This window comes from Xenopus tropicalis, chromosome 2, assembly GCF_000004195.4.
Source record: "Xenopus tropicalis strain Nigerian chromosome 2, UCB_Xtro_10.0, whole genome shotgun sequence".
Lineage (NCBI taxonomy): Eukaryota > Metazoa > Chordata > Amphibia > Anura > Pipidae > Xenopus > Xenopus tropicalis.
In genome coordinates, this window is record NC_030678.2 from 25539802 (window position 1) to 25555931 (window position 16130).

The following is a 16130-nucleotide window of genomic DNA, read 5'->3' on the forward strand; positions in this document are numbered from 1 at the left end:
TCTTTTGAAGTATTTGTGCACAACCCACAGTGGCTTTGCGTAATGTGAGAGCAGATCTAAGAGAGATTGCGGCTTGTCTAATGTTATGATATATGGCTGAATGAGTTCCTTTTATATTGACGGTGGTGTAGGGGCCGTCAGTGGTTGGAAGATAGGAAGACTAATATAATGTTATTGTAAATATTACAAATTTATGTGTCAGTGTTTCTGTCCCCTGTTGCAGATTACCGAGCTTCGGACACCATTCCTTCCACCATTCCCTACAACCAGTCCCATGATCAGAATGCCGGAGGGTCATACAACAGCTCAGACCGGGGAAGTAGCACATCTGGTGAGTATTTTGCTACTGTAGGTCTGTATAAGTATGTGTGCGTCTTGTGAGATTCCTCTGGATCAGTGATCCCCAGCCAGTGGCCTTAAGGTAGGTGCCCATTTTTACAAAAATTACAACATTTTTCGCCAGGTTTTGCCATGGAAAAATGCTCATAGACTTCAATGTAGAAGAAAAATGGGTACCGACTTCAATGGATTTTCTCCCCCACCCCCTTTTTACCTACAATAACTTCCTGTCACATAAACATATACCTTGATAGCAAAACATGACTGACCTGAGAAGGGGATATGCAGGCAGTGGGGGAACAAGGGCCCAGACTAGGGTTAGGCAAAAGAGGTACATGCCCAGTACCCCCTACTATTGCTCTGTAGGCACGTGCCTCTTCTGCCTACCCCTAATTCCAGCCTTGCCTAAGTCCCTGGCACTAAGTTGCAAAGTAACTGTACCAGCCACCAGCTGCCCTCTTTCAACCAGCATGATAGGTACCCACAGCCTTGTGCCTTACCTCTGTAACCACACCACCACCCAGGGACCCCTTTGCTCTTAGAGAAGAAATTACCATTAAAGGGGACCTGTCACCCTAAGAAATGATTACAAATCCTTTTGAATCAGGTTAATAGAGCAAAATAAACTTTACTTACACTATTTCAATTATTGAATTTATTTTCCCTTCAGTCTTGGAATTAGTAGTCACAGCCAGCAGGTCGGTGCCATTTTGTGTGCAATGTTATTAAGGGAAGCTTTGTATCACCCCAAAATATTATGCATTTGCCGTGTAGGTGATGTATGGGAAGTGCTGAATGGAAAGTTAAAGTAATTGTTATAAAAAACCTGAGCTGTCAATCATACAGTATATTGCCTGCCCTGCCTCTATGCCTTTTTATAACAGGTATAGGCGATTTAATTAACAAAAAGAATTTGAGTTTCATGTTTAATCTTCAAAGGACTTTTATTATACAGCTTTTTATGTGTGGGTGACAGGTCCCCATTAACTCCTACTGCATAACTCACCTGAGTATCCTCAACCTTTCCATAACTCTTTACATTGCCAGAGACCCCATTGGCTGTGACATTATTACCTAACCCCCTTCCTCTTCTGTGTCCCACGTATCCCACTGCCCGTTCTCACTTGTGACAACCAACACAACTGGCTTCAAAAACATTTAAAAACAAAGAATAAGTAGGACACATTTTTCTTCAACAAAATTGATGCCCTTCCTGTTTGCTAACAGTCCAAATCCCCATTTAGCACCACCCTCCCCTTCTACATACTTATTCCCACTAGCCTTAACCCCTTAGCAGGATAGGCAGTCCTACCCTGTCACACACCCTGCTGTTGCAGATCTCATTCTTGTTGATGCCTCCCAGCTGTATGTCTTGTGTAGGTCTTTTGAGAGAACATTCATTCAAGACTTTGCACAATTCTGGCTGCTATAGATTAATCCTAATATGTGCAGAACGAAGCCAGAACGTAGTAACGTAGGGAGAGGGAAATCTCATAAACTTTAATTTATCAAAACTCTTAATGGGAATGATCAAATTAAGACTAGTTTAACTTTTCTCACTGGAACAAATAATTTAATTGCACCTCAAGCAATGGTGGACAAGTACAAATGACATGTATTCAGGGGCTTAATGCAAGAGTGAAACATTAATAGATCATATCGAGATCATATTGTATTTTAGGTCATGGCAATTAAATAATAAAAATGCACTTGAGAAAATATGTCTACAGCTCATTTATTTTAGATGATAATCTATAATGCAATTAATTGCTAGAGTAGGATCACTGTAAATGCTGTTGCTTGTAAAAATCATTTTTGACTTTATTGCTTTTTAGGTATTTATTAGCTATTAACATAATGAATCTGCTGCTGCCTAGGTTATCCCTATTCTATTTTTCCCAGAGATTAATATTTGTTGTTTTAAGTGTAAAAAATGTGTTTCTGTACAGGGCAAGTGAGATTGTGGAAGTCATAATAAATATTATTTTTGCCATTATTTTCTAGGGAGCCAAGGTCATAAGAAGAGTACTCGTACCCCGAAAGTATCAAAGCAGGCTGGCATGAACTGGGCAGATCTTTTGCCACCACCACCTGCTCACCCCCCACCACATGGTGCCACTGAAGACTACACTTTGTCAGCAGATGAAAGGTAATAGGATATATAATCATAAGAACCCAGTGCCATACTTACTGCTTCTGTGCCCCCTTTTACCTGTATTGAGTTGGAGAGGACTGAGAATGGAATGTATATAGGTACATGTTCCATACATGGAAACATTATCTTAATTGTTTTGAGGGTAAATGAATGTATATCTTAAAAAATAAAAAAAAGTATATAGGGCTAAAGGTCCCCATACACGGTAAGATCCGCTCGCTTGGCGAGCATCAACGAGCCAATGCAGTCCCCGATCCGACTGGATTTTCTAACCTGGCCGATCGATATCTGGACAATTTCAGGCCAGATATCGGTCAGGCAGGCCCCTTGTTTCTGCCCCTACACGGGCAGATAAGCTGCCGAGTCGGTCCAAGGGACCGATATCAGCAGCTTCTATCGGCCCGTGTATGGGGGCCTTAAGTGTGTGAAGCTGAATTCTTACCCGTAGTAATTAGGGGTCCGGGTGCTCATGCCCCAGACCTTCAGCTTTAGGGAGCCAATGTAGGAAAACTACAAAGCAGGCAGGCACTCCGGATCACAAAAAAGTCTTACTGTAGCTCAAGTAAAGCAATAAAATCAATAAAGTTTATTTACATTTACACATAATGCTACAAAGCTTTACGCATTTCGTACCTAAAAGGGGTACTTAGTCATAGGCCTGCCTGCTTTGTCATTTTCCTAAATGAATGTATACCTCATCCACTTCTTCACCCAAACCAGTTACCTGGGGCTTGGAAAGGCCATAATATAGGCTAATTTGTGGTCCAAGATGTAACTTTCCAGCAAACGGAGTTATTCACCTTTGTTTCCATCGCTGTTTTAGAGAGACCTGTTGTCTTGTCCTATCATGTACAGAAGATGTATTTATGTTTCTGATACATTCTCATATACTTGTATGTGTATATGTGTGTTTTATGAGTATGCACATTGCACACACTGTTTTCACATCTATGAGGCTATCCATAGGCTAGTTCTTTTTCCAAACAAATAGGGCCATAGAAATTTTTTGGTGCAAGGATTTCCTGTGACAGTGTGTTTGTGGAATAAGTTACAGCAGAAGTTGGTTGGTCACCATGTCGTATGCCGAAGTAAGGTAATGATCAGTTGTTTGCTTTGTCTTTAAATAAACTTGTAGCTATGACAGAGAGTTACCTTGCCCAATACCACCTACAAGAATGTATCTTCAGCAAGACGAACTGGAAGAGGAAGATGAAAGGGGTCCCACACCTCCTATTAGAGGAGCAGCTTCTTCTCCGGCTGCTGTGTCCTACAGCCATCAGTCCACTGCCACTCTTACCCCATCACCTCAGGACGAACTCCAGCCAATGCTTCAGGACTGTCCCGAGGAGATCGGTCATACTCAGCATCAGCTAGAAAGAAGGTAAACAGCTACCTCTAGTACAAAGTCTTATGTAAGGCCTCCTTCTCACCACCTCTAAACCCCTATGTCCCTAATGGTCACCAGTTTCTTAACCTTATCACCTCTAGATAGAGGTGATAAGGTTAAGAAACTGGTGACCATTAGTACCCATATGCCTTTAAATGCCTTTGTGAAATAGCCCCATAATTACTTTAGTTTTTTCTGTGTGTGTTTGTGGGTAAATGTATACTTATTACTTAAAGGAGAACTAACCCCGCACAGGCAAAAACCCCTATAGACTGCCCTCCGTTGGCCCCTATCCTTGTTCCCTCCCCATAGCTGTTTGTAAAGCTGACCTATAAATGTAAAGTAGAGCAACTGGTTCATAGCCTCCATCTTCTGGATCTTTGGATCTTCTTTCACTTTGCTGAGGGGCAGAACCTTCTGAATAAAATCCAAAGACCTAGAAGATGGCACCTGGGAATTAAGCCGCGCTACTCTGCATCTATTGGTCAGCTTTATAGACAGGGACACTTTTGCATCTAATAGATTCTGTGGGGAGGGAGCAGGGATGGTAGTCTATGGAGGCTTTTTGCCTGTGTGGGGGTTAATTCTCCTTTAAAAGGGCCCCTGAAATTAGTTGCAGACCTGATCTTTGAATCCTTTTCAACTAAGCCACACACTGTGATCTCTGAGGAAGCAGTTAACAGCCCTTTATGCACAGGGTCACCTATATAAATGCTAGGCAGGCCCGGTTGCCCTGTATTTAGTCTACTGCGGCTAAAGAGACACTACCAACTATATGATTTGCTGATGTCTCAAAAATATTATATTGTAAGAAAAAGTTTTTTTTTTTATATGCAGGCGTCATCAAATTAGTCCTCCTCCACCTCCAAGGCCCATTTCCCCGCCTCATACATATGGTTATATTTCTGGACCAATAGTCTCCGATATGGATACTGATGTTCCTGAAGAGGAAGGGGATGATGGGGAAATTGAAGTCACCAAGATGCAAAGTCGCAGACTTCTTTTACGTGGCCTGGAGCAGACTCCTGCTTCCAGTGTTGGAGACCTAGAAAGTTCTGTGACTGGTTCCATGATCAATGGATGGGGCTCAGCTTCTGAAGAAGACAATGTTTCCAGTGGACGTTCCAGTGTCAGTTCATCGGATGGATCATTTTTCACGGATGCGGATTTTGCACAGGCTGTCGCCGCAGCCGCAGAATATGCTGGGCTTAAAGTAGCAAGGCATCAAATGCAGGAAGCAGCAGGAGGTGGGATTTATTCTTCTAATATAAAGAGTAACACAGAGACAAGTGACTTAAACTACTGTTGAAAAATGATTACAAGTTTGTTCAGGAAAAACCCCAATAAGGAGCGGTTGAACAGTAATAGTCTTTTTGTCATTTATTAATAATGCCAGTTAATTGCCATAGAGAATAGCTTTTACTTTCCCAGAGATTAACCCCTTTCTCCATAATTTAGGACTTTGGAGCTTGAGGCTCTTTGATAGAGGCACTTGTTGGAAATTACCTTAAGCATTTTGACCAGAAATGGTCCATTACACTCTATATCATAGATTTTATATCTTAGCCTAGTTTTTAATATAAAGCTTCATTAAAACTTGGTGATATACTGATTGTATATAATTTATAAAGGTTATACAGGTATGGGACCCCTTATCCGGAAACCCATTATCCAGAAAGTTCTGAATTACAGAAAGGCCATCTCCCATAGACTCCATTTTATTAAAATAATTCACATTTTTAAAAATGGTTTCCTTTTTCTCTGTAATAATAAAACAGTACTTTGTACTTGATCCCAACTAAGATATAATTACCCCTTATTGGGGGCAGAACAGTCCTATTGGGTTTATTTAATGGTTAAATGATTCCCTTTTCTCTGTAATAATAAAACAGTACCTGTACTTGATCCCAACTAAGATATAATTACCCCTTATTGGGGGCAGAACAGCCCTATTTGGTTTATTTCATGGTTAAATGATTCCCTTTTCTCTGTAATAATAAAACAGTACCTGTACTTGATCCCAACTAAGATATAATTACCCCTTATTGGGGGCAGAACAGCCCTATTGGGTTTATTTCATGGTTAAATGATTCCCTTTTCTCTGTAATAATAAAACAGTGCCTGTACTTGATCCCAACTAAGATATAATTACCCCTTATTGGGGGCAGAACAGCCCTATTGGGTTTATTTCATGGTTAAATAATTCCCTTTTCTCTGTAATAATAAAACAGTACCTGTACTCGATCCCAACTAAGATATAATTACCCCTTATTGGGGGCAGAACAGCCCTATTGGGTTTATTTAATGGTTAAATGATTCCCTTTTCTCTGTAATAATAAAACAGTACCTTGTGCTTGATCCCAACTAAGATATAATTACCCCTTATTGGGGGCAGAACAGCCCTATTGGGTTTATTTAATGGTTAAATGATTCCCTTTTCTCTGTAATAATAAAACAGTGCCTGTACTTGATCCCAACTAAGATGTAATTAATCCTTATTGGAGCCAAAACAAGCTATTGGGTTTAATTACTGTTTAAATTATTTTTTTTAGCAGACTTAAGGTTGAAGCTGAATTACAGAAAGACCCCTTATCCGGAATACCCCAGGTCCTGAGCATTCTGGATAATGGGTCCCATACCTGTACTAGGAAAGCAGGAAATTTTCTTCATCTAAATACTGAGGTTGTGGAGGTCAGTGGATTACAGGGTTGTTTTAAAAAGAGCAAGCCCAGCTCAACACAAAATTAATATGTTGGTGTTGGGTTTTATGTAACACATTATTAAACTGTGTCAATATCTTATATACAGTAGAGAGTTGTTAAGAACAGAGTTTGGTTACATAGTAAATAAGACAGGATGCCAAATCAAGACAGAGTTCATATGATCGTAAGATCAAGATTGAGCCAAATAGAGGAGGTATCAAGTGCTATCAGGTGGTGTTCAGCCTCTCATTCCAGCTGTTGCTTGGGGATATTGGGATTTGTTGTTTAACAACAGCTGCAGTGACACAAATGGGCCATTCCTAATCTCTAACAACTGTATATTGACTTACAGTGTCGCGTCTTTGCCTCCCAGGTCGAAGACCTTTCCACGCGTCTCACTGTCCAAGACCAACAAGCCCAGTGTCAACAGACAGCAACATGAGCACCGCTGTCATACAGAAAAGCCGTCCTGCCAAAAAACAAAAACACCAGCAGGGACATCTTCGGAAAGATGTCTACACAGATGGTGAGAATCATTTCAATGTAACACCGAGGCTTTTATCACAATGTGATCCTATTAATACTGTGGCCTGAGATAACGTTTTTCCTTTGTCTTTGAAAACCTACCCACGGTTGTTGTTATATTAAAAAAAATGCAAAATGGACATTTTATATAAAAATTTGATTTGGTAACGCTACTTTACATTCATAATTGCTTTCTACATTTATAAAGAAACTTTTTACAGATATTTTTCCTAAAAAATCAGATATCTATTATAAAATCTTTGATTGATTTTTTTTTTTTACCCTTCCAAGGGGATGTAAGAGTAGGAAGAAACTACTGACTATAAAAGGAACCTCATTGGATTAGTTTAATTCTATTACTGGAGTCCATTAACTAATTAATTCTGATTATGGCATTTATATATAAATATATATTTTGTAAAAATCAATTTATGAATTACATAAGGATTAAGCGTTCCACTGTATTAATGATAGGCAATCTACATTAATGTAATTATTCTGATGGTCCTTTTGTCGACACTAAGTGCTCTTTTGCTACCAAACAATATATTACAATTTGCAGCCATGTTGCCAAATTCTACCATATTACCTTATCAGTAAGAAAAGTTCTACAACAAATTACTGACAGATAGTAACTGATATTTCTTCCTTGGTAATCCTTGGTTGCCATGGGTTACAGCCCAGGTGCCAGTTTGCCCAGTGTTTATAAATACATTTGTATAGTTCTAAATTATTTGCCTTCTCCTGACTCTTTCCAACTTTCAAATGGGGGTCACTGACCCCAGCAGCCACACAATTTATTATTATTGTTACTTTTTATTACTTATCTTTCTATTCAGGCCCTCTCCTAGTTATATTCCAGTCTCTCATTCAAACCACTGCCTGGTTGCAGGTAAACAAGAAGAGTGAAACTAGAAGCTAAATAATTCAAAAACCACAGATAATATAAAATGAGGAGCAACTGCAAATTGTCTCAGAATATCACTCTCTCTTATCCTAATGACCAATATTCATTTCAAAAAGATGTGCTATCTTTTTGGGTTGTATGCTCTCTGGCCCAATCAAGATAAACTTCCTTCCTACAACTGAAGCTTCCTTTTAAGGTGGTATGCCAATTAGCGCCTGTAACTAGTTATATTGTTTTGTAGCCAGCGGAAGAAATCCAGCTATTTAAAAAACAGTAACTATAAAAAATCAAAAGCCTTACATTTCCTATTATCTGTCCAAAGATCAATGTATAAATCTTTATTGCTAACACCTGCCACATACTCATAGCGATGGCTGTCCCTGACTTATTACTTTCCTCGGCTTATCATTATTCTGTACCCATAAAATTAAGGTTCCATCCTTGAACACAGGAAAAGTCATATAGTCGTCAATGAAATATTTATGACGGCACAATTGTAGGTCCCCTTTGTATAGTCATGCACATGACATTTGAAATCGCGGTAACAGAGACTGAGGCTTCTTTAACCTTTTCATTGCTAGAGATAAGGAGATTACTTCTGCATAATTCCTGGCAATTTAGCTTAGCTTTACTGGGTTAAGCACAGATCACTCAAGTCATGTACTGCCATTGCCTTCAGCTAGAGGCAATAAATATGCATGATATTTTTCATTTGGACCTTATTTATATAAGATTTATTATTTGAAGTGCCAGCATATATATATATTTTAATATAAGTCCCATCGGAAGCTTGGCTTTAGAAGACAATGCATTTTTTTGAATTTTTGGGTGGAAAGCAGATGCAATCAAAACTCTTTCTAAGGTGTTTTTTCAAACACATTTTGAGCAAATAAAACGGCAACCTCTAATCATCTCTTTTCATGCCTTCACACACAATATTGATCCCCGCTGAAAAGGTAATGCTTGTATTCCCCGGAGAGGAAAGCAGCAAAATGCAAACATTGTGATGATGTCAAGAGAAGAAGAACCCTTAATGAAAATGCCTCAGGTGGCAGAGTCTTTATTAAACCTTCTCTTACTTCTATTTTTTCCTTACTCCCTCTCTTTCTCTCTCACTTTGTTTTCCTGGAAAAAGGCCAACCTGCCGGCTTTGTGGACGTTTATGCTAGAAACAGTTTTCACTTCTAACCATCTTGGCTTTAAGGCGAACGCATCATGGAAATCTTTGTCTGTCTTTCGATTCCTAGCAACAGCAATCTGATTACAATTTTCATTACCAGTCAGCAATTTTTCAAAGAGGGGCCACCATTTTCCATTATCATATGAAAGTATAATATTATGGATTCTTATCAGTCGCTATGAGAACATTTATGAGATACTTTATTCTTCTGACAGTGAATTGCAGCACTTGATGGGGGTGGGGGGGTAAATCACTACAAAGCAACCAGCGTGATGAGCTCAAGTCATTTTGGGATAAGTGGTTGTCTACATTAATATCTTGACTCTGAGTGTATGCTCTCAAGCATATATCAGATGTTTAGCACATTAAACAAAATGTGAAATTGAAGTGGGACGTCTTGGCTTCCGTTTGTGAGAATTGTTGGAAAATTATCAGATTTGAAGAGTTTATTGCACTTGGTCTGTGCAAAAGTACATAGTTTCATAGTTAAGTTGGGTTAAAAAAGCCCAAAGTCAGTGTTGCTCTTTAATGTGTTATGAATTCATATGAGCATATTATAGTTGGAGTCATGGATATTTTATGAGAGGAATAAAGGACTATAGGGTTGATTTACTAAAGTGCAACAACGCATATCTCAATTTTTTTTAGTTAAAATTGACGCAAAAAAACGCGCGATTCGCTAAAGTATTATCGCATGTGTTAAGTCGCATATCGCGTGCGTTAAATAGCGTGCGTTAAATAACCGAATGGGTTCATTTTAACACATTTCGTTATTTCTCGCGCAGAAATAACACTAATGCATGATTCACAAACACGTTAAATATCGCATTAGTCTGTGCGAAAATTAACACCTACTTGGGGCAGGCGGTAATTATAGAAAAGTACAGTTCATGAGCTTTTGGCAACACAATTTGGACTTTGCAGTGGGATTTATTCGAGTCTGTGTTGGCCCTAGAGTGATGCAGCCACCAGTTTGCAGGGAAATGGGCATTTTCAAAAAAAGTAGTTTTCCGAAAGTAATGGCGTGTATGGCTAATATGGCGTGCGTTGTTTCGCACGCGGCATCAGTTTGTGTGCGCTAAGTTAATTAGCTTGCGTTACGTCAAATACCGCACGAAAATAGTCGTTGCGACTTAAATAACACAAACAGCTTCGCATCTAAATTAACACAAGTATCCTTTTAGTGAATCATGCATTAAGACACGATAAAATTTTTAATGCATGCTATAAATAGCGCTCATTCTTAGTGAATCAACCCTAATATCTACGTAATCTTTGGGGCCTTTGTTTGTAATAAAACATTCTATATTTTAAATAGTCCTTATTTTGATCACCCCCATTTATATAGATTGCGCAGTCTTTAATGGCAGAACTGTATAATGGGTCACATAAGCCACTGTAGCTATCAGGATCACTTTCAATGCAGGGGAAACTGGGTGTTTATTATTGCACCATATTAAGCCATATGCACAGTTACAGACTGTTCTATCTCTATGGACACCAATATTTGTATTTAGTCCATCCAGGGCTGAAACTAAGGGTAGGCAGAAGAGACACATACCTAGGGCACTGTAGTGGGGTAAGCGCAGATACAGTGCACATATTTCTGCCTAGTCTGCCTAGCCCTAGCTTGGGCCCTGGGTGTGGGAAAAGTAGTATCTTTGCGCCGCTCGCCCACACGTCACTCCCTCGCCATGCGTTACAACAGGAGCAAGCATGGAGAGGATAGAGCTTTTTGCCTTAGACACCTTGTAACTTGGCCGGGCACTGAGTCCAGCAAAAGAAGACCAAAAGTTAAAGTTCAACTACAGTTTGGACATCCCTGATGTATATAATAAACTATCTTAAAATAACTACAAACTATAAATATATTATTTCTGTTTCTGAACCTAAAATCAGACCTTTGTATTATGAAACATAAAACACCCATCATGTGTTTTCCCCACTGTCACTATGCATGCCCACATCTATTAGTTAAAAAACACATTGGTTCTCTAAATAAGGAAAAGAACAAAGGACATCTTCTCTCTTTGTGGAGTTTTCCTCAAGCCCTCTCACTGTAGGAGATGCTATATAGTGTTCCATTATAGTATAACATTAATGGGCTTTATGTTGTCATTTCTGTCTGTCTTGCGTTCATTACTGCCTCCGAAAGAAATAAGGCTTTAATATTGAAAACAGACACTTTCCAATCTATCATAGTGACATCTATGAAGTGACAAAGAGATTCATGTATAATTAATTGCAACCTACTGTTTGACATGAGATTTCTTCAAGGTAGTCAGTAATTATGTTTTATTCCAACAAGGGATATCAACATTTTTGAGAACAAAAAAGGCAAAGAACTCCGTACTTTTGTTTTTTTCTGTTCTTGAACTTTGTTTTTGGTTTGTAGAATATATACAGCTTATGGTAAAAGTAAAAAAAAAGTAGGTAATGAATAAAAATGGTCTGTAACCATACAGTGTAAAATATGTGGGTAAAAAAGCTTTTCATTTAAGAAAAATGCAGCTGTAAAGTAGTGTAAATTTGGTACACTAAATAGAGATGATATTTGCATTTTTCCGCTACTGTCTAAACTCATTATTTCATATATTTATACATTAATGTAATGCAAAGTAGTTTAAAATATTAAAAAATATTGTGCATAATATTAATGAGGATACATGCTGTACAGCTGGAATGTAATAAGGGCATAACTGCATAAAAATATTTCTCATATATGTTTTTGTCTTTATTTCCTGTTCAGATTTGCCACCACCGCCACTGCCACCTCCTGCTATCAAATCTCCAACTGGTCCATCCAAAGCACAACTAGAAGGACGGCCTGGCCTTTCACAGAAGTACCTTGTTGCAGAACAAAGACTGGAAAGGCCAGGAGAGAGGAAAGGTGTCAGCTACAGGGGCAGGGAAGGTCCTGACAGCAGACAACAACATGCAGAAGCAAGAACCAATTCAGGAGAGAGAAGAGAGTCTTCGGAACAGCAACTTGATGGAAAGATGAGAAAAGGGAAAGCTTCAAAGTGGGATGGGGCACCTATAGTAGCAAATCAAATACAAGGTATAACCATATTACCTTATATTGCTGTAAGAGAAATAATACATAGTTGTTTTTTTTTCAATTAAAAAAGACTATTTTTAAAAAATGTTGAAGCTGAAGCTAAGCCAAAAAAACTGGGACATACAAATAATTATGTATTATTAAGCAGCATTTATGCAAAGGACTAAGTTCACATAAATGATGCAGTGATTTCCCTGGGGAACAGCAATCCCCACAACAATCTTACCAGTAGTCACCAGGGATTCATCTTCACACAAGAACCTGCAGATATATGCACCTAGTGGATACTTATGGTATAGGCCAAAGGTTTGAAGCAATAAGTGAAATAGGTTTCATGTCAGGAATTAACAATGGTGTCTGGTGTATGTGTGAAGAACAGCTTCCTTGGTCATACAGGCCCCATAGGAGTTTTTTTCATTCCCAGTTGCCTCTAAAGGGCAGGGATAATGTTGGTGATGCCAGCTGTTTAAAATCCCTATGCTACCACATAAGCTACTGTGATATGGCTGAACACCGTAAGATTGAGGTTTTGACCTGATCAGTAAAAGACCAGATTTGTGGACCAGTTTTCCCCAATATATACACAGAATCTCATATCAGGCATCCTAATGACCAGATCACATATTCCCATGAAGAAGTTCATTCATTGTTTTGGGCCCACAGGAAACCTGATAATATGTTAGTTTGGTCACAAATGACTGGAAGGACAATCATATGTGAATATGTGTGGTGAGCGTTACAATATAATGTATAAAGATACAGATGTTGGCAGAAATATGCCCCATTATATTGAGCAGTGTTTTTTAACCTTTTTTGGGCAAAGGCACACTTGTTTCATGAAAAAAATCACGAGGCACACCACCATTAGAAAATGTTAAAAAATTTAACTCTGTGCCCAGCAGCAGTGCCCCCCTAGTACATTGGTGCCAAGAGCAGTGCCCCCCTAGTACACTGGTGCCCAGCAGCAGTGCCCCCCTAGTACAATGGTGCCAAGAGCAGTGCCCCCCTAGTACACTGGTGCCCAGCAGCAGTGCCCCCCTAGTACATTGGTGCCCAGCAGCAGTGCCCCCCTAGTACATTGGTGCCAAGAGCAGTGCCCCCCTAGTACATTGGTGCCCTGCCTACGGCACACCAGGCAACATCTCGCGGCACACTAGTGTGCCGCGGAACAGTGGTTGAAAACTGCCGAGGGTAACATTACTTCCAAAATGTTATTTTCATGGATCTCTTGAGTACAAAGGTTCACTTTAGTGGCATTAATGGTTATAAATAAGAATCAGTATAAATAATATGAAAAATGTCTTAATCTCAAATGGCCATATGGGTTGTTATTTTTTAGACTGATACAATTGCCATATATTTTGGCCACTCTTTAAATATTTAATATTAAGAACTTCATAATATTGTTCTGCATATGATTTTTATATAAAAAAATATGTGAAATAATAACATTTTAGTTATTCATGGCAATGCACACTTTTTGTTTAACACAGAGGATATATTACCCTATTGCAAACCAACATTCCCCACTTCAAACAACCCTCGTGATCCCAGTTCCTCCAGCTCAATGTCCTCAAGAGGATCTGGTGGACGACGGAGGGGAGAACAAACAACAGGTCGCAGAAATGCAGCAGAGATGCAGCTCTTAGGAAATTATGAACGAGGGGTTGATGAAGATGAAATAGAGGTAATGGCAGGGATCCCCAACCTTTTTTACCCACGTTCCATGCTCAGTGTAAAAAAGTGTTGTTGAGCAATACAAGCATGAAAAAACTTCTTTGGGGATGCCAAATAAGGGCTGTGATTGGCTATTGGGTAGCCCCATGTGGACTGCAGGAGGCTCTGCTTGGAGTAAAACTGGCTTTCTGTTCTTCCAAAACTTGCCTCCTAGCCAGAAATGTAAAAATGGGCACCTAATTTGAGGCCATTTGGGAGCAACATCAAAGGGGATGATAAGCAACATCTTGTTCACAAGTCACTGGTTAGTGATCACTGGGTAATGGGTTAAAACCTACTTTCTTGCATAAGGGACAGCATCAGATGACAATGCCAGCAGTTACCTATCATACATAATACATGAAGAAGAACAGAGGAGCATGCTAAATTATATATAACTTGGCTCAGCCTGCTTGAGCTCATTTGTTTTACTAGTAGAGATTTGACTTGTAAGATTAAAGAACCTGAAGTTGATTTGCTCATCTATACAGTACATAGCCTTCTGTCCAATGTGTCTCCATTGTTGATAGATCAGAAGTTGTATCAATAATTACCTTTGCATTACCTTCGTATCACCGTTCATATTATGTGGTTATTATTGGTTGTTCGCTCTATATTATATCTCAGTATGTGATGAATAAAGAAGTAAAGGAGTCATTGTATAACAAATTCTGCTTTTTCTTTACAGGAAACAGAAAGTTGAAGGCAAAAGATGGAGATTCTCTTGGATTTAAATCCCTCAAGATGCCTCAAGATAAATGACATTATGCCAGAGTTGCTATTCAGTGCAATCAAATTGTGCTCATTCTTTCATTTTATATCCATGATACCAGCTGAACGCATTTCTGCTTCATTTTGTTTACACCATCTCCTTTTTGTATTAGTCCTCATTAACATTTCCCCAAAGCAGCACTTACCATGGCGCCTTCATATTCCTCCAGCTGCGAAGACAGGTAGCCAGCTGTCCAAGAACTCTTATGCCAATACTGCTCTTGAGATTAGACAGCAGATGTTACCAAGACTGGAATCCTAAGTTTAAGGCTTACCAAGCCTATCACGTCCGTTGCCTATTGAATCCTGAGAGGAGGTGGTGCAGTGCACTGCCCCAAACCCACCAAAGCATTGATGTTCATCAGTAACGTTTTAATGGTTTGAAACAACCACTTACCTAATGTGCACACTTTTAGTACATCTTCAAGACTGTGTGTCTGGCTGGATTAAGTGGAAATGCATTTTGCAGAGTTTTCAATTTGAACCTAAAGATTACTGTTAAAGCAGTATTGCCATTTCATCCATATGTACCAAGTATGGAGGTGATTGCATTGTAAATAAGTACTCTTTTTGTACGTCCCTGTGGTACTTGTCTTCCCCATCTTCATCTTCAACCTATGTTTGGTATTACATCTTCTTGATATGTGGAAGTCAAGCCAGTAAAAAAGAAACAAACAAACAAAAAAAAAACAAACCTGGTGGTCTTGGGTAATTTAAATGGAAATCTTACAAAAACAAATCATTTATTTTTCCATTTAACAACATTTGTAGGAAAATCAAGAAAAGAAAAAAAGAACTTTACCATTTGTAATGAACACCAAGCAAAGGAACTTTTATCGTTAGTAGAACCAGACAGGCCCTGCGCCAATCCCGTTGGGGATAAAAGAAATGTGCCACTTCAGGAAATTTGGTTTGATCTTGTTATTTTGTAATGCACTGTTTTGTTGGTTTTAAAAGCACAATCACTAAACTTTATTTTTAAACCATTGTAACTATTAATAGCTTTTTTTTTTTGTCTTATTGATAAATGTTGAAATCATTTTTTTGTCTTGTTAATGCGAAGTTTATTGTTGGACTGTTTGAAAGAAAGACATAACGGCAAAGTGTGTTTGGTTGAAGCCACATGTTGGTGATGATAAGCTGTGCAATGTGTCTCACTTTACTGGCCCTTTTGGAAGGGGGATGCCAAAACCATTGGGTATCCATTTTGGACTTCGTTGACACCAAAATGGGATGAGCTTTGGACCGCTGGTGTGTGATATAAATGCTGATTGCACGTCTTACCATACATATTTATAGCATAGGGTCACTTTGGCCATCGCCATTGTAACGTACTCAACTTTGTCCTCACTGTTTTAGCCAGAGTAATACTGACTCTACAGAACAG

General features: G+C 39.0%; 1 protein-coding gene across 9 annotated transcripts in view; it reads left to right on the top strand.

The window, feature by feature from the left end:
• robo1 (roundabout guidance receptor 1) overlaps positions 1-15784 on the top strand; it is a 665579-nt gene extending 649795 nt beyond the window's left edge. For 5 of the 9 annotated variants that reach the window (XM_012956257.3, XM_012956256.3, XM_012956260.3 and 2 more), the window contains 8 exons: positions 224-331; positions 2344-2488; positions 3630-3875; positions 4719-5128; positions 6936-7109; positions 11945-12256; positions 13750-13943; positions 14661-15784. In XM_012956257.3, coding sequence (XP_012811711.2) covers positions 224-331; positions 2344-2488; positions 3630-3875; positions 4719-5128; positions 6936-7109; positions 11945-12256; positions 13750-13943; positions 14661-14675 — 1604 coding nt within the window. In that variant the 3' untranslated portion in view covers positions 14676-15784. 9 annotated transcript variants of the gene reach the window in all.
• Positions 15785-16130: the final 346 nt, after the last annotated feature.